At 38.1% G+C, this 18,706-nt stretch overlaps 1 protein-coding gene across 1 annotated transcript in view; it reads left to right on the top strand.

The window, feature by feature from the left end:
• The window catches only part of map3k5 (mitogen-activated protein kinase kinase kinase 5), a 179,915-nt gene that overhangs the window by 145,591 nt on the left and 15,618 nt on the right, over nucleotides 1–18,706 (top strand). Inside the window, exons 20-26 of the mRNA XM_028797905.2 lie at nucleotides 1,612–1,789; nucleotides 2,134–2,148; nucleotides 3,289–3,460; nucleotides 8,939–9,107; nucleotides 10,633–10,818; nucleotides 12,253–12,358; nucleotides 15,517–15,748. Coding sequence (XP_028653738.1) covers nucleotides 1,612–1,789; nucleotides 2,134–2,148; nucleotides 3,289–3,460; nucleotides 8,939–9,107; nucleotides 10,633–10,818; nucleotides 12,253–12,358; nucleotides 15,517–15,748 — 1,058 coding nt within the window. The remainder of the gene's footprint in view (nucleotides 1–1,611; nucleotides 1,790–2,133; nucleotides 2,149–3,288; nucleotides 3,461–8,938; nucleotides 9,108–10,632; nucleotides 10,819–12,252; nucleotides 12,359–15,516; nucleotides 15,749–18,706) is intronic.

The raw sequence follows: 18,706 nt of genomic DNA, 5'->3' as shown, positions 1-18,706 counted from the left end.
AGTTCACACAAGGATGGACAGATCCGGAAATTTGCAGACGACTCTGTCGTTGTGAATCTCATGAGTTTTACAATGGTGTGATCACTCCAATATACAACTAAACATTTTTAAGGTAAAAGATATGGTGGTAGATTTCAGGTGCTCCTCATCATCCACTGTCTCAGCATTAATTAAAGGGGAGACAGTGGAGATGGTAGAGCGATACAAATATCTGGGAACAATCATAGATAACAAACTAAACTTTGATCTTAACACAGTGCAAATCTGTGAATAAAGGTCAGTCACCACTTTTCTTTCTTAGGAAACTCAACTGTCTTAAAGTAGACAAAGCCATAAAAAACACTTTTTTTATAACCCCTTTATTTAATCCATTTTACATTTGCTTATATCTGTTAGTTTGGCAGCCTCAGCAGTAAGAATATAAACCATCTTAACAACATTATAAAGACTAGCAGTAAAATTATTGGTTGACAGCAAACCTCTATCACTGAAATGTATTATAAACAGTTTAGAAATAAAGCCAACTCAATTCGTTAGACAGTAGCCATCCTCTTTTATGTTACCATTAGGCTGCAGATTTAGGTTTCAAAAGGTAACGTGCAACAGGTTTAAGAACTGACAACTGTAGGCTGACAAGTAAATAGTAACGATACTTCTGCTCCCTTAGCTCCCACCAACATTCATAAAACTACTGTGACTGCATCAATTCATTTCTCAGGCTCAGTCCTCAGTTGTGAATAAAATACCTGAATTTCACTACTCAGTGAAGCTGCTCAGTCCCTGCATGAAACAAGGCCTTCTAATTTTCATCCCAGTTGCATCACAGCCTACTACGAATTATTCCAGTGCATATTAGAGCTCACAGTCTGTTGAGACCATGAGGACATTATTTGTAAATATCAGAGATGTAAACCTTACATTCTGAAACTGGATACCCTCCAACTGGAAATCCTGTTCATGAAAATTTTAAACAGGAGAGAAAGCAAGACATAGCCTTGGCAGAATCCAGTGGCCACACTAAAGATGAGATCTGACTAGAAATACTAATACCACTGTCTTCTGAGGGAGTAGTTACACTAATTTGCCTCTTCAGCGTTGTGTGGAAAGCAGGGGCAGAACCTCCAGAGTGGTGGACTGAGATGGTGGACCCTGGTGGTGGGAAAAAAGGGACAAGAGGACGTGTTTCACTTATCCAGCCTCCCTGGGAAAGCCTTTAGCAGGATACTGGAAAGGAAACTCAAATTGATAGTTGAAACTCAGATTCTGCTTTGGCCATGGAATACTAAATCAATTGTTTGTCCTTGCACAGTTTACTTGAAAGGAAATAGGAGTTTGCCAATCCTGTCTGCATGTGCTTTGCAGATTTGGAAAAAGCAAATCACTGTGTTCCCCAGGGTATCTTTTGGAAGCTGCAACAAGGGTGTAATGACAGTTTTAGGGCTTCTCCTACATGTCATTTGGCACCCCTCTTTGCAAAGCAAGATCAGTTGTCATATACTTGGTGTGAAGTCAAGACTGTTTAATGTGAGTTTTGATTCCATTGAAAGTGAATTATGTCTCTTATTCTGTTTATGAAAAGGATACGTTTTCTATTTTTTTATTTTCCTTCAGGTTGGGATGTTTAAAATTCACCCAGAAATCCCAGATTTGATGTCTTTAGAGGCCAAGGCATTTATTCTTCGCTGCTTTGAGCCTGATCCAGATAAGAGAGCAACGGCTGGAAGTCTGTTAACTGATGAGTTTTTAACTGTCACCAGCAAAAAGAGAAGAAGTCCAAGCAAATCTACAGGTATTCAACAACTTTCCAGGTTTTTAAATACATTCAGAAAGCAAACAAAAAACTCACTGTGTCTTTCTTTTGACGTAAAGCTTATTAAATATAATTGTACACTCCACTTATTTACACTTATTTACTTTTATTTCTTAAATTATGAAAACAAAGTGAAAGAGTGTATTTGTTCTTTGTCAGTGATTACCTAATATGAAGATAAGTCATGAATTAGACTTATGAATATTTGATGTAGTGATTTAAGCAATTGGCTACCAGTCACAAGGTTGCTAGTTGACAGAAATTGGTTTTATATCTTTATATAATGCTTTATTAACACTCCATTTTTTATTTTTATTTTTCAGCTCTTGCAGCCTCTGGTAAGAATTTTCTTTCTTTTTTTACATCTCAGTACAAAACTGTAAGGTGTTGTAAGACAATTGAAGAAGTTCACTGTACTGTGCTTATGAAGCTTCTTAAGAATTTTTTTTGAACAATATACATATGTATTTATATTTGATAACTGGTATTGTTTGTTTGCATTTCAATGCACCTCGCAATTATTTGCTCTGCAAATGGCACTATATACACCAAAGACTGATCTATGTAAACTTGTATGAAAGTGAGCTGGCTTATTAATTTTCACTCCCTTATTCAACTTTAAGCTGACTTTTGATTCTAGACAGTTTTATTATACTAAGTACTGTGCTTGGAATTTTTAGGGCATCATAGATGCATAGTGGTTAGTACTGCTGCCCTGAATTCTAGATTTAAATCCAGTCCTGGGCAAAGGCTGTGTGGGGATTGCATATGCACCCCATGTTTGCATGGATTTTCTTCAGGATACGCTGGCTTCCCTGTCACATCCAAAAGATGAACTAGTGTGGTTTGTGATTCTAAATTGCCCAGCTTTCAATTCTTTTTACAATAAGTAACATAACCTGAAAAGAACCTCATCTTGCATTTTAAAGTAAAGAAAACATATTTTTTTTACTCTTTATTTTATAGGTTGGATTGTCACAGTGCCCACATATTACTAAAGATGTGACGCAAGAGGTTCTTGTGAGCTTCAAATGTACAGATTTCCATGTTTATAAAAAATAATTGTTAGATTGTAATAATTCTACAGAAATTAGCAGATGGCTCAAGTAAAAGCAACTACTTTTTCAAATAATACTTTCCTCAGATTGTGCTTTGACTACACCTTCTCATTTAAATCTGAAATACCTTTTCTGAACCCACTTATTTGAATATTTGGTTCTGGAGAGCTGGACCCTATCCTGGCATCATTAGGTAGACGGCACAAAGCAACACTAGGAGGGTTGTCAGCCTCCCACAGAGCATACTCACTCACTTTCTGAGACAATTTAGAGTCAACAGTTGCAAATTCCATATACACTTGAACTAGGCTTAGAGTCAAACCTAAAGCCCAAAGCTGTGAAGTAACAGCAGTAACACAGTAGCATCATTACAGCCTCCACTTATATAAGGTGACTTATTCATTTTGGTCATGTTTTCAGAGTATCTGCGTAGTATATCCTTACCAGTGCCAGTTGTTGTTGAAGATACAAGCAGCGAGTACAGATCTGTCTCACCAGACATGGATGTGAAGTCTGACCCCTTTGTGTTTAAATCACGTGTCAAATCCTACAGTGAAAGAGATGTTAAAGGAAGCAGAGGCTTATTTTTGGGGTATTTATCTTTTTTTTTACTCTATCTATCTATCTATCTATCTATCTATCTATCTATCTATCTATCTATCTATCTATCTATCTATCTATCTATCTATCTATCTATCTATCTATCTATCTATCTATCTATCTATCTATCTATCTATCTATCTATCTATCTATCTATCTATCTACCATTAAGTTACATTTTATAATGTTGTTGTATTACTTACAACTGTGACTACATTTTCATTTTACTGCATTTTATGTTCTCTTTTATTCCTGTTTTTTAGAGCCATCATTTGATACTATTTGGTAAATGTTCTTAATTATAAAACTCTTACATTGTGGCTGGGTGCAGGATTGACAGCTCCATGAAGTAAAAAATTTGGGGCAGTAACCAGGTCATCTTTTTGTTGTCCGAACATACAAAAACAAAACAAAAGGCAACACTTTTTAGCGTGTATTCTTCCCATTCCACTTAAAGAAATGAGGTATATTGAGCTGATTAGCCAAGGTCACTGTGTTAGCAGAGCTCCATCCGGAGGGTTGCACATTCCAATAATGACACCTATTTCCGGGAGTCTCGAGTTTTTACGGAGGTCAGTTGCACTGTGGGGAAAGTAGAAAATATTGTTAGCGATAGTGCCCTCTCTTCTCCTGGTGAGTTATTACATATATATATATATATAGCGGAAGCTGGCCCGAACGCAGACAGGTGGACACCGTGGGTACAAAACCCAACACACATTTATTCATATTCCACTATTTATTAAGGTGCACACAACCCCAAAACTCCCCCAACATCCAGGCCTCTACAAGGCCTTTCCACTCTCTTCAGGCCGTCTCTTTTCCTCTCCTCCCGAGCTCCGTCTGTCTTGCTACCGACTCAAGCCAACAAATGGAGGGTGGCGGCCCCTTTTATAATCACCTGGACATGCTCCAGGTGCCTCCCGATTAACCTCCGCCGGCACACCCCAGTGTGTACCGGCCACGCACCCGGAAGCATTCCAGGTGTCCCTGGTCGTCTTCCCCCCAGCACTTCCGAGTATGGCGGAAGTGCTGAGGACCAGGGCTCTCCAGGCATCGGGGCACCCCTTGGCTGTGACCACGGCCCCTATAGGGCTGAGCTTCCAAGTTCAGTTCCAGTGGTCCCCAAAGCCACCAGGGCGGTCGCCCCCTCGTGGTCTGGAGGAGGCATAATCCCTCCTACGGTCCTTCCGGGCATCCCGGCTGTATATATATATACTGTATATATATATATATACCATTTTTACTCGTATACCACACGCCCTCGTGTAAGACGCGCACCCTAATTTTTACAAAGAAAATCATGTAATCGTAACCGCTACAGTCTATGCTGAATGACGACACCAAACTGATTCAAAAACAAGAGCGGGAGAGAGAGCGAGCGGGAGAGAGAGAGAGAGAGAGCGCGAGCGAGACAGAGAGAGAGAGCGAAAAAGAGAGAGAGCGCGAGAGAGAGAGAGAGTGCGAGCGAGCGAGCAGAAAAAGTAAACATTACAGAACAAGTAAGTAAACATTATTTACATTTCCTCGTGTATAATGCGCACCTGATTTTCTAATGCTAATTTTTGGGAAAAAATGTGCACATGGTACACACGTAAATACAGTATATATATATATATATAAAAAATGGGATAGTTGCCTTTGTAATAATTCATTTTCATTTTCACTCCACTTGTGCTGGACATGACCTGGGGCCTCATGTATAACACCATGCGTAGAATTCACACTATAACATGATGTACGGACAAAAGCGGAAATGTGCTTACGCACAAAAAAATCCAGATGCATAATTCTGTGCGTATGCCAACTTCCACGTTCTTCCGCTACATAAATCCCAGTCAGTGTGAAAAGGAACACACGTGCACGCGCCTGCTGTCCCACCCCAACTCCTCCCAGAATTACGCCTCTTTGAATATGCAAATCAATATAAATAGCCCTTAAGCTCAGCCTTCTGTGAAAAGACAATGGCAAAAGCACAGGGGAAAATAGAGGAATTTCAGAAAATACCAAGTGGAGGCAAGGAAAAACTTACTATTTGTTGGTTCAAACAGTGATATAATTAACAAAAGGAAGTTGATCGAGTGACATAGCGTGTCGGAGAAACTCGAAAGCTCAAGTTCACAAAGTCACACAGTGCCCGAAATAAAAAAAGAAGTTGTCAGATATCAAAATCGCCATGAAAAAGCGAATCGTAGCCCACCGTCTGAGTGTGAAAGCTTCTTAGGGTACAGAGAAAAAAAGAGGCACACAGTGGGAAAAAAACACGAAATGTCAACTTTAATCCCAAAGTTTCCACTTTAACCCTTTAACCGCCAACTCCCTAAATATTCCCCAAGCCAGGCGAAATCTGAACAATTTTTGTTTTTTTACTTTTTTACATTTTTTTTACATTTTTTACATTTATTCAAGCAGTATTGACCACTAAATGTTGTGCAAGTTGCCAGTGTATACACGAAATCTATAAATGTAACCTGAATTCTCAGCTAAGCAAAACATCTTGATACCAAACCGTGCCCTTTTCAATGGTAGATACTGTCGAAACTGTAAGCGGCCCTTCCACGACAATAAACTTTCATCAACTGCAACTGACGGTCCTGGCATGTAGGGCAACTGAAATGCTTCAAATAAATGATCAATCAAAGGACGTAGCTTGAACAAGTGGTCGCGGTTTGGATCTTTCTTATCTGGCTCGTTTCTGTTGTCATTCAAATGAAAGAATTTCAGCAGCAAAGAGAATCGGTTACGTGTCATGACAGCTGCAAAAATAGGTGTTGCATACATAGGATCTGTAGACCAGTACATCTCAATATCTGGTTTTCTGATTATTCCCATCAACATCAAAATCCCAATGAATTTTTTCATTTCGTTTTCATCAGTGTCAAACCAAGCACGAACACGGGAATGTGGAGGTAAATTGGGATTTTTCTCAATAAACTGTGCTGCATACAGATTTGTCTGATGAACAAAATGTCTAATCAAATCAGGTGACACAAACAGCTCATAAAACTGCTCAGCAGTGTAATTGTTTACATCAACAATAAAGCCACACGTTCCCTCAAACGAATGCAGAAAAGGTAGTTCACCACGGGCAGCAGCCCAGCTGAGATGCTGGGGATACACCCACTCAGCGCCGTCATCCGATGCGTCTTCATTCACAATATCATGCAGCGCACGTTGCTGCTCATCACTGTCACTAAAATCTTCTTCAGAACTGCTACAATCATAATCAGAACTGTCCAAAATCGCCTGCAAAGCCTCACTTGAAGTCAGTTTACATTTCGCCATATTCACAGCTGTTGCATGCGAATCACGTCACATGACCGGCCAAAACAACCACAGACTTGTCGAAATACAACGTAGTAATAATACCCACGCCAAACCGTCAGTTATACTACTTGCCAGGCATTCATATAACCACAGGCAAATGTGCCGGATAATTCCGGCAGTATGGCGTTAGCATTAAAACAGCGGTGCCGGATATATCCGGCAGAGGGCGGTGAAGGGGTTAATCACGTAGTTTATTTTGTCATTAAAGTAGAACATCATAAACTTCATCTTAAAATCGTTTTAATTTACTAGTTTCTCAAATCCCGTCATAACTAAAGTAGCACATTAAATGCTATATTTTGTATTTGACCTTCTATGTGCTCTATGTTTGTAAATCACTACGTGCTTCTGGGCTTTCTCTTCCTCTGACAGGACACAGAATCTATTACATCCATGATATTACAGCTCTCTGAATAATTAAAATACTGAGATGTATACGTGATATCTTTTTCATGATGATAGGAGTTAAAGCATGTTATAAAACATAGGAACACGGTGGCGCAGTGATTGTTCATGTCTCACGCAAGATGCTTGCTGCGCGACCTCCGATGAAATACTTTATTGCAGTAGTACTGTCTCATTCTAACGTACTAACCCCCAATTCCTGTCCTTACTTTTCTTTCTCCAAATACCCAATCGCCACACAATCAGCTCTGTAATAGACATTAAGCCATCTGTAAGCTTAGAACACTGATTCTTCAAAACTTTGAAAGGAACATTGAAATATCTTCGTAGTACGTGTTTAATTATTCTATATATTCAGTGTCGCGCCAGACCCAGCAGGAAAAATCTGTGAACGGAGCACCAGTTCCTTACTAGTGCAGCGAAACCATGTCCTCACATGTTTAATTATTAACAATATAGATTATTTAAATGAAGTTAAAGTTTTATCTGTATAATATAATAAACATATTTTGCTGCATTTCATCCTAAAAATGATATCGTCATCATATGTAAATATGCGCTTTATAAAGTGGCTCAGGTTGTGCAGTATTATAACTGTATCACAAGTTTACAGTGAGATAATTGTACTTATAAGTACAAACAGTTCTACAAGGAACACTTGATGGACTGATTAAGTGCGTTTAGAGTTCTTGGGATGAAACTGTTTCTGAACTGCGAGGTCCATACAGGAAAGGCTTTGAAGCGTTTGCCGTGTGAGAGCAGTTCAAGTAGGCAGCATGGCTGAGGCAGCGTGTGTTTGATGTTGTATACCAATAATTCTCTGCTGTAGATCTGTGATTCCACAGTTAGATACAGTGATATAAATACTCCGAGTAGTGCAGTGAGAGTAATATGGAAAAAGATATTCTGCTGTGGCAACCCCTAACGGGAGCAGCTGAAAGAAGAAAAAGAAGGTGCAGTGAGAGTAACAACGCTAAAGCAGTTATGGTATTTGGAATACTTTGGCTATTCCCTGGACCATTATATTGTTACAGGTTAATTACAATCAGATGCATTAAACTAATAAACAATATGCAGTTAGTTTCTGTGTATATGATAAAGCCGTGTCAAGGATGTGGATCTAAAAAAGAAAGGGTAACCACACAGGAACAGTAGCACTGCTTTGACGCTGGGTGCTGCCAGTCTGCAAAACCAAGCAGAGAACTTGCGTACGCCAGGGTTGGAGCTACCGTGGAAATGTGCGTGGCATTACGCCAAGTTTAGGTTTTATACATCGCGATTTGAGCGTGGAAACGTTTGTATGTAACATTTTTGTGCGTACACAACGTTTATACATGAGGCCCCAGGTGACAGTATGTGCTCCATTTCCTTCAAACACCTCCTTGGAATTTCCCAGGAACTCCTGTAAGCCAGCAGAGATGTATAATCCCTCCAGTATATCCCACACCTACCCCATGTCTTCTCACAGTAGGCTGTGCCTTCTGTACCTCACGTGGGAGACACCAAGGAGGCATTGTAACTACGTACCCAAATACCTGAACTGGGTCCTTTTAACCCAAAGAAGCAGCATTTAAGTCTCTTATGGTCATTCCATGTTACTGAGCCTTCAGTTGTCTTTAATAGCACTGACTATTTAAAGAGAAACTTTTCCTAAAATGTCTCTTTTTAATTTTTTAAGACAGATTGCATTGTTGGATTTTTTTTTACTTTGTTCATTATTTGACCTTTCTATATTAAGAATACCAGTTGAGAATTTTGAAGATCACAGTGCACCTCCATCACCTGAAGAAAAGGATGCTGGTTTCTTTATGTTGAAAAAGGACAGTGAAAGAAGGGCTACATTACACAAAATACTGACAGAGGACCAGGAAAAAATTGTGAAGAATCTAATGGAGGCTTTATCACAGGTAGAAGAACATTAATGGAAGTGCTTTGCAAGCTCATATTTTATCTTTTTGGCTTTTGTGGTAATGACGATCTTGTAACATTCTGTAAATATTCTCTGATGGAACACTGCTGTCTTTTTAAAGAGGTACACACAGGTAATGTCAGTATTCTGGTGTTTGACTTTCCACACCTTTTAAAAGAGAAAATGGTGCACAAAAGAAATATAAGCATAGCATATTAAATGCCACTATACTGTAAATAATATCTTGATTAGTATAAATAATATCATGATTAATTGAGCACAACGGTTTGGTTTCTGGGTATGTGAATCTAGTATCAAAGAGCTCTCCTTTACCATGCCCGAGTTCCATCATCTGCCTAACATGATCTGCCTAATGTATGGGTCTCATCAGCCTGGGAACTTGGGAGGTCATGGCAACAGACTGTAGTGAATAATGGTAAGCACCATAACGAATGAGAAGAGAAGAACATGTGGGAGGAAAATAGAGTGCGGGCAGCTGAAGGAAACATCAGTACCATCACAGCCTGATGGCACCACCTTTTCTTGTAGCAGCTGCAACTAAGTATGTCACTTCAGAATTGGACTGTACAATTGTAGCAGGTACTGCAAAGCCACAACAGACTGAAGCAGACTCAGAACTTCAGTGTTTCTCAAGACAGACATATGTGAAAAAGAGGGATGACTACATGGTACCACAGCCCAAGCCACTAATGTTTATGGATTTGCAAAGTGAATCATAGTACAGAGTAGGACGTCCTGCAGACAAGGTGCTGTGATGACCTCTCTTTCCTGTAAACTTAACTTACTTCCAGTAAGTGACAGAGCCAGCACATGTGTATATAGAATAATAATGCAAAGATATCAAAAATGCTTTTGGTGTCTTTCTTTGGTAAAGTCTTATCATATGGTAATGTGTATAGGGGGCTACTGAGCAGTCTGGCTTCTAAATGTCTAATCTTGGTGTTGATGACATGAAGTTCTCTCAGACTTTAATGGAGAACCAGGTCACTTTTCTAATACTTTAACAATGTGTTTATTCATTTCTAAACTAAGAAAAAAAAGTGGGCAAAAGATGTGGCCTAGATAAGTTAATCCCTTTACCAGTTTCATGGTATGTTAACAGTGGAGATGCCTGGGTCTTTGCTGGAGTTCCTCCCTATCATGTTGGTCTAATGGTGAAGCCGATGACTCTTTGGCGGGTCTCGTGACATTGGGCTCCAGTGTGATATTTTGGCCATGTACACCCACCTGATAAGACTGTCCTGAACCTTACACTTTGTTATCAGTCTTAAAGACTTAATTAGCTTTCCAGTTCTTCCATTGTGAACTTATGTAACATACTAGGAGAACTTAAACAACTGTGTCAAAAGAAGTGTATACCAAGATAACAATAACATTCTTTTGTGTGTAATTTTACTGTATTTGTCAAGTATGATTCATTATTAAAGTATCCTTAATGAGTATAAGAAAAATATCTGTACTTACGCATTATTCATGATCGTTTCTTTTTTTAAATATTATAGGGAGCAGAAGATACAAAGCTAAATCCAGAGCACATAGCAAAGCTTGTGGTCAGCCTTCGAGAATTTGTGAGATCCACAGACCGCAAAATTATATCTAGCACATTATCTCAGCTCAAACTGGAGTTGGACTTTGATAGTCATGCTATTAGTCAGCTTCAGGTGGTACTGTTTGGATTCCAGGATGCAGTAAGTTCATCTTTGGTTATTATTTCATAAAATGTACAGCTTTAGGATAAAAAAGATGCACATAATATTCTTATAATGATGAATATTATTGACAGGCTATTAATGAGAAACTCTTTTAACCTTGCTAGTGGACTCTAAAATCTGGGTGTATCTGTACAAAATGATTTATAGCATTCTTATTCTTAGTAGTTGCAAAATTTTTTTCTAGTTGCTTTTTTTATTTCAAACCTGCTTAATCTAATAGTGGATATTATGTGGCATTAGCAGTAGTAGTTTCAGCGGCAATTCAGGAAGTAACCCTGGACAGAACGTCATTCCATCACAGGGCCTATAAGCACACACACCCAAATTCCCTGTCACACTCTACAATTGCCACTTAAAAGCAGAGTACCAGAGGAGAAACATTTATACTGAGCATGTGGTATTTTAGGTCTTACAGGCAGACAAACGCTTCTCTACTATGCAAGAGATTATTTCTTAGAATTTTTCTGTATGTGTAATATGGTTTATTTGACATTATTTCTGTGTGCATTTGTAAAGAAACAATAATGTTTAAACAGACAGTATTAGTGCCGTGACGCAAACACTAAGAACATTCCTCAAGTTTCTTGAAATCAGTATCCTTCTCTATTCTGGCATCTTTTAAAAAATCAAACATGATCATAAATACTTTTATGTAGTTTGTCTGTTTATAAATACATTTTGATACTCTATTGATAGAGAACAAACAAAATTTACTGCAGTAAATACTCAAATTACACTTTTATACAATGTATGTAAGTAAACTACCTACCGTAAGTCTGGAGGTAACTTTTAAATACTACAGTAGTCCTCAATAACAGGTGTTGCTATCTATCTGGAGAGCTTTTTTATTTATTATATTGAAAATTCAATCTACTTTTTACTCCAGAACACTATATACTAATTTTAAATGTACCACTATAAGATATACCATAAGAAATGCAACATAAATGCTAAACATTATATTGAAATTCAGATGGGTCCTTTTAGATATGGTTATGCAAACAGGGATATATTTAGTAAAGGACAAATAACTGACCAAAAATATAATTGTATGGAGTACGTTTGGTTACAAATAAACTTGCAAAGGTTGATGATCACCTGCATACACTGAAAAATCATAAAATACTTACAATTTTGGACACAGTGGAGCTTTACGTCATCTCAGCAAAGAATCATTCACCTTAGGTGACCTTTGTCATATTATTGCCTTGAAAAATGTTTCAGTAAATATACATATGCTAAACTACCATAAATGCTTAACAGAGAGCTATTTGTGTTGATATTCATAATAATTATTTTTTATTGAGCAATATGTTTCTATAAGTATAATGGGTTTGACATTATCTTCTTATGTAAAGTTAATTATACAAATTAGCAAATGTTAACTTACATTTTTTTTTCTTTTAATAGGTTAATAAAGTCTTAAAAAATCATAACATTAAACCTCACTGGATGTTTGCACTAGACAGTATTATTCGTAAAGCTGTTCAGATGGCCATTACAACATTGGTTCCAGGTATGGTTCATTCTCCTAATATTGTAAGTCATGTCAGTGTGTCACTGATTCATTCTGCTTGTAAAACTGGCTGTAGCATTTACAGTAGCTTTAGAGTAAATTGAATCCATGTTATATTTAATAATACTTGCATTCATTATTTCTGTCTATCATTTGAGATCGGAGTTTCAAAAAATGAAATGCTGAATATTAAATGCCACATTTAAATATGGAACAACAGTACTATGTTTCTAGAAATACTGGTTTCCAATACTTTATGTCTCATTTTCTATCTTATTTTGCTATGTAACAAGTTAAAATTGTTCCCGTTATTATCCAGAAACTATTTTTTAATCCAAATTTTAATTTTCCTCGTCTGTAGTCCACTCATTTTATATTTAATAGATCAGTGAATATTTTCACTTCTGAAACTTAATTCAGGGTTGCCGAGACAGGTTGTGTGCAAAGTGTATGAGTATGAAGTAATGCTGCATGCCCACTCCACTGTTCTTTTCCTGTCAACCAGGGAACACAGCTGTGCTGTTGGTTGCTGTGCAAAGAACCCAAATCCCAATTACATGGTTGAGGTAGTCCACATGTCCAGTTTGTCGGTCATGTGTTATGTGTGTCATGGCATAAGCTCTCAGTTGAGACCAAGATCATGCTTAAAGGCTCAATGTCTTGTGAGTTTTTGCATAACAGATAAACAACCCTTAACATTTTTTAAATTTGGATTATACATTGAAGTTACCTATCAAGCCTGTCAAGCAGGTGTCAGTTTCACTGTCCATGTCTACGTCTGATGTCCAATAATAACAATAATAATACAGTACATCAATGCTTGATTCGAACAATGGTTCCGTTTCAGATTATTTTAAAATTGGCTTTATGGCTTCTCATTTGTCATTGTGTTTTTGGTTGAAAGCTCCACTCCTCTCCTGAATATTGATGAGTCACCATAGAGTTAACATAAACTACTTGAAAGCATAGAAATGTTTGATTTTTTGCAGCATGATGTTATTTCTTCCACTAGATGGCAGCAGAATACTGCTGAAAGAACTTTTATGGGCTTAACACAATAAAGTGGATTATTACACTTATTGCATAGAAATCCAGACCGAGTCACGCTTGGGGTTAACGCCAAAGTAGTTAAATAAGCAGTATAGCCTATTATGTAGCACATCAGAAAGTAGTTCAGGTCCCCAAAATACATGCTTTCCTTTTTTTTCTTTAAATAATAACAGTGCACACTGCGCTTCATAACAACATTTATTTCTAAAGCACATTTTCATACAAAGGATGGAGCTCAAAATGCTTTACAAGATATCAAAGAAACCAAAGAAAGAAGAAATTAAAATGAGATAATAATAATAATAAATAGTATACAACAAATAATGTACACTTGCGTAAGATAGACATATAATTAAGAGAGGTACAGTCTTTAAATATAAAATTGTTTTTTCTAAGTCTCTAATTTAGACAGATAATAGTTTGATGATAAGATCAGCTGGTGAGGGTAGACTGGAAAAGAAAACCATCCACTTAAACTGAAGAGATAAAACAAACTCTTTAGGGATTCCAGGCCAAAGACCTCTCAGCCCCCACAGTTCATTCTACCTAGCATAAAAATTCTTTAGTTCTTTATTGGTTTTTCTTAGGCTTTGTCTTAGGTGATGTTGGTCTCATGGCATGGTGGGTATCCATTTTCTTTCAAACATCACAGATGGCTGCACAGAATTTTGGTCTGCTATGAACAGGACTTTGATCATAGTATAAAGCAATTTGCCCTGGCACCATAACTGACTTATCAAAAACACTAAGCCATGATTAGAAGACCCTTCAAAGGCTAACAACATTATATGCTGCAGCATCATAAAAAATGAAGCTTGGTTTGACATTTAATTTGACAGTAATGACCTTCAAGAATATGAGGAAAATATAATTTTCCATTATTATAGATACTTTAACAAGCAATCATTTAAAAGGTTGTATTAATCACATTAGTGAGCTCATTCCCTGAGTCATTATAGAGCACTTTGGTTCACTTTGCATCCCTACGGTTGACAGCACATCTTCATAAAGTCAGGCAATAGATGCATATGAGCACCTGAAGATCAAGATATATATAAATATATAAATATAAATATATTATATATATATATATATATAATATAAATATAAATATATATAAAGAGCAGAGAAAAGCTATCAAAACTCATATTAAGATACTCCAGAATCAAGTACAAAGTGGTATTTTTTCTGCATTTTTGAGAACGGAGAAGTGAAATATTTTCTTGTTGGGGCTGAGGGACAGTGAATGTACACATATTTGTAAGAAGTTTACAGAAAGAAAAGGCTAAACTGCAATGAAGGTAAGACAGTTAGATGTAAATGGAGCAGATTAAGGCAAAACAAATTCTGTAACATTGCTAAAATGTTATAGTAAGTAAAATACTATAAAGTAATTCAAAAGTTAGACACTCGAGATTCAAAGAGACTGTTAGGCAGAAAACTTTTACTCTGAACCAGATCAGGTTTCAACACAATTAGGCTATTTTCGGCTTAAAATTACATTGCAAACACTAGACTTACAGCTTTTTTCCATCTGACAAGTTTCATCAACTCACATACAATTTATTTTTGAATGTTCTTGTCTCTTCCTTAAGTAATGTTTTTGGATGTTGTGACCAAAGGGGTGAAAACTTTTAAACCAGTACAAAAATAGGTGCAATAGCTTCTAAGTAAGTTCAGAAGATTCCATCATCATGTAGGTCTAAAATCTATAGAAGGATTTAACTGGCAAAGTGTCAAGATAAATAAAATCTTTAAGAGACACCCATATTTTGACTTACTCTTCTTGCTTACATACGCGAGTTAGTCTTGCCAGTGTCCTGTTTTTCAGGCTATTGCAGGCTACACAGCTACCAAGAATTCGAGAACCTGAACTGAGCTCCTGAAGAGAACACGGTCTCATCACTGCCTGAGGAGAATGCCATCTTTTTTGAAAAACCACTAACAATTTTGCTGTGTTAATGTGAATTACAGTTTCTCCCTTCCCTATTTTGAGTTTGAAATAAAGTGTAGTTTCAGACATACAAGAGAGAGTTCTGTCTGAAGACTTTTAGGCTCCATAGATCACAAACAGGTGACAAGACCTTTTACTTTTTATGTTATTTCAGAACTAAGACCACATTTTAGTATAGCCTCAGAGAGTGATACCGCCGATCAGGATGAAGTTGATCCCCATGATGAAACCATCAATCAAGTCAGTCAGAGACCAAGTGCTGAAACTGATGACACTGTGCCAACATCTGGTGTAAGCACACTCAGCTCAACTGTATCCCGTGACTCTCAAACCGCACAGAGGGCTGTGAACATGAGGTTAGAGCAGATGAAACTGGAAACTAAAAGGTATTTATCATTTTTATGTCATTTTTTTATTGGTGATTCACTGCTTCAAAATATTTGGAAAATTGGCCCTTACAATATTGCCAAAAATATATATCATTTATCCATCAGTCCATCACTAAACCTGATTAATTCAGAGGGTGTCACTGCAGCCTTAGATGCAAGCCAGGAACCAATCTGGAAAAAGGTGCTAGTGTATAACAGAGACCACTTGTAACATTCTCGAGAACCTGTGAAAAATAATGTGGAAACACAAGATTTGTTCTGCCCAAAATTTGAATGTTGTGCTCTCCAAGTGTGAAGGAACCACTTGTAACCACTGTGCCACCTGCACTAAAATATAACCACCATAATTTTTATTAGTTCATTCCCAAATTAAAGCAAAAAAAAGAATGACTCTTAATTACAAACATATCACTTGCACCGACCAGCCACAACATTAAAACCACTGACAGGGGAAATGAACCGCTTTGTGTATCTCATTATAATGGAACCTGTCAAGGGGTGGGTATATTAGGCAGCAAGTAAACAGTTAGTTCTAGAAGGTGATTTGTTGTAAGCAGGAAAAATAGGAAAGTATAAAGATGTGAATTACTTTAACAAGGACCAAACTGATGTCTACACAACTGGGTCAGAGAATCTCCAAAGCAGCTAGTCTTCTGAGATGTTCTTAGGATGCAGTCTTTAGTACTTACCAACAGTGATCCAAAGATGGACAGCCGGCAAACCAGTGACAAGGTCATGGGCACCCAAAATTCATGAATGTGCATGATCCTGAAATACTTAAAACCAGCCATGAGAGAAAAGTGTCAGAAGACACAGTGCATTGCAGCTTGTAGTGTATGATGCTGCATAGACGCAGACCAGTCAGAGTACCCATGCTGACCCCTGTCCACTGCCAAAAGCACCTACAAATGGGCACATGAGCATCAGAACTGGGCTGTACAGCAATGCAAGAAGGTGGCCTGGTCTAATGACACATGTTTTCTTTCAGATCATGTGGACAGAGGGCATCCTCTCTCTCAAGAAAAGAACACAGACTCTCAGGAATGGCCACAGAATGAAGATTTATTGTGTTATGCACACACGCACCCAAATCAAGTGAAATGAGCACTCTGTGATGGGCAAACCTTACTTTTATTACGGTTCTTATCTCCCAACACATTTGTCTTCCTCATCTGACTCCCAACATTCCATTCCCTTCAATCCTGCCTCCAACTGGTTCCACCAATATTTTCCCAACTTACTGGGCATAGCAGCCTTCCTATACTGTACATTATGCTCACTTGACAGATCCTATTCATGCCTAGTACTGGTACAGCGTTTGCCACCAATATTTCCACCCTAAAGTTTACATTCCCCCTCTGGAAGTGGGGAGTTTGCTCTCCCCAGCCCTCTTCTCATACCTGACCTTTGACTTATAGTATATTGGTGCTTTCTAGGTTACTTAGATACATAAAAATATATATAGTTCGCCGCACGCCCATCCTCCCCTAACCTTGCTCGTATTATAAGCTTTGGGGGTGGTTGCTGAACACACGTTAAGGAGATGCAGATGGATGAGCTGCTGCTACCAAGCTACGTGGTCTGCATGTCGCGCTGCGTGTCGATCATTTAAAAGCCTATACAGAAGCTGCTGCTGCTGTTCTGTGTGATCTGCATGTTGCGCTGCGCGACGATCATTTAAAAGCCTGTACAGCAGCTGTTTGTGCCGTGATGTGTGATCTGCAGGTTGCGCGGCGCGTCGATCATTTAAAAGCATGTAAAGCAGCTGTCCTTTTGTCTCACGGGACGTTAAAGTGCCTCTGAGAAATTGTTTGTAAGTAGGGTGCGACGTTCAAGTAGTCTCGCGGGACTTTAGAGTGTCTTTCTGAGATGATCACGACTCAACCCAAGATTTTTTTATATAATGGATAGATATATATATAAGCATAAGCCATTTCCAGTTTAACCCTTACAATACTTGTGCTCAATAAAATATACTTGTCTTTTTACGTGTTCATGATTCTCTTTGAATACATAAAAATCATCAGTTCAATAAATATATTCCTCTATAATGGCTGGTTGCATGTGTGCCATTCACCTGGGGAAGAGAAGAGATTACAGCAGAGTGGACTATGGGAAGAAGACAAGCCAGCAGAGGTAGTTTGATGCTCTGGGTAACGTTTGGCTGGGACACCTTGGGCCCTGGCATTCATGTGGATGTTACTTCGACATGTACCACCTTGTTGCAGACCACGAACACCCTTTCATGCAATGGTATTTGCTAATGGCAGTGTTTTCTTTCAGCAGGATAATGCGTCCTGCCACACTGTAAAAATTGTTCAGGAATTATTTAGGGGTAGGAATGCTCAAGGTGTTGACTTGGACTCCAAATTCCCCAGATCTCAATCCGATCAAGCATCTGTGTGATGAACTGGAAAAACAAGTTCAATCTATGGAGGCTCCACCTCACAACTTACAGGAGTTAAAGGATCTGCTGCTAATGTTTTGGTGCCAAATACCTCAGGACAGAAGTTTTATGGAGCCCATGCTTCAATGGGTCAGAGCGTTTGGCATGAGGATGACCTGCGCAGTATTAGGCAGGTGGTTTTTAATGTTGTGGCTGATCAGTGTATATGAAAAGAATTTAGCATATGAGGAAAGAATGGTTTACATAACCGCACAAATCATTTCCCAGCAGAGATGTTTGCACCATTTGTATTGTCACTGAACACTTTAAGAATTAATTTTTTAATGTAGCTTGAGGCGGTAACTTGGTGGGTCTAGATTTTGAACCATGACTTGTCACTGTGTGGTATACACATGTTTTCCTTATGTTCATGATGAGAGGCAGCATTAAATTAGCTCTCTGTGAGTAAGTTTGGGATAGATTCGTTCTCTGTCAAGTGTTGTTTTCTTCCTTGTGCCACTGTTGTTAATGAAATTCTCTAGCGTCTTTGGATAAATCTAGTTAAGAAA

This window comes from Erpetoichthys calabaricus, chromosome 3 (genome assembly GCF_900747795.2).
Source record: "Erpetoichthys calabaricus chromosome 3, fErpCal1.3, whole genome shotgun sequence".
Lineage (NCBI taxonomy): Eukaryota > Metazoa > Chordata > Cladistia > Polypteriformes > Polypteridae > Erpetoichthys > Erpetoichthys calabaricus.
This window is presented reverse-complemented; position numbering and strand designations above follow the sequence as displayed.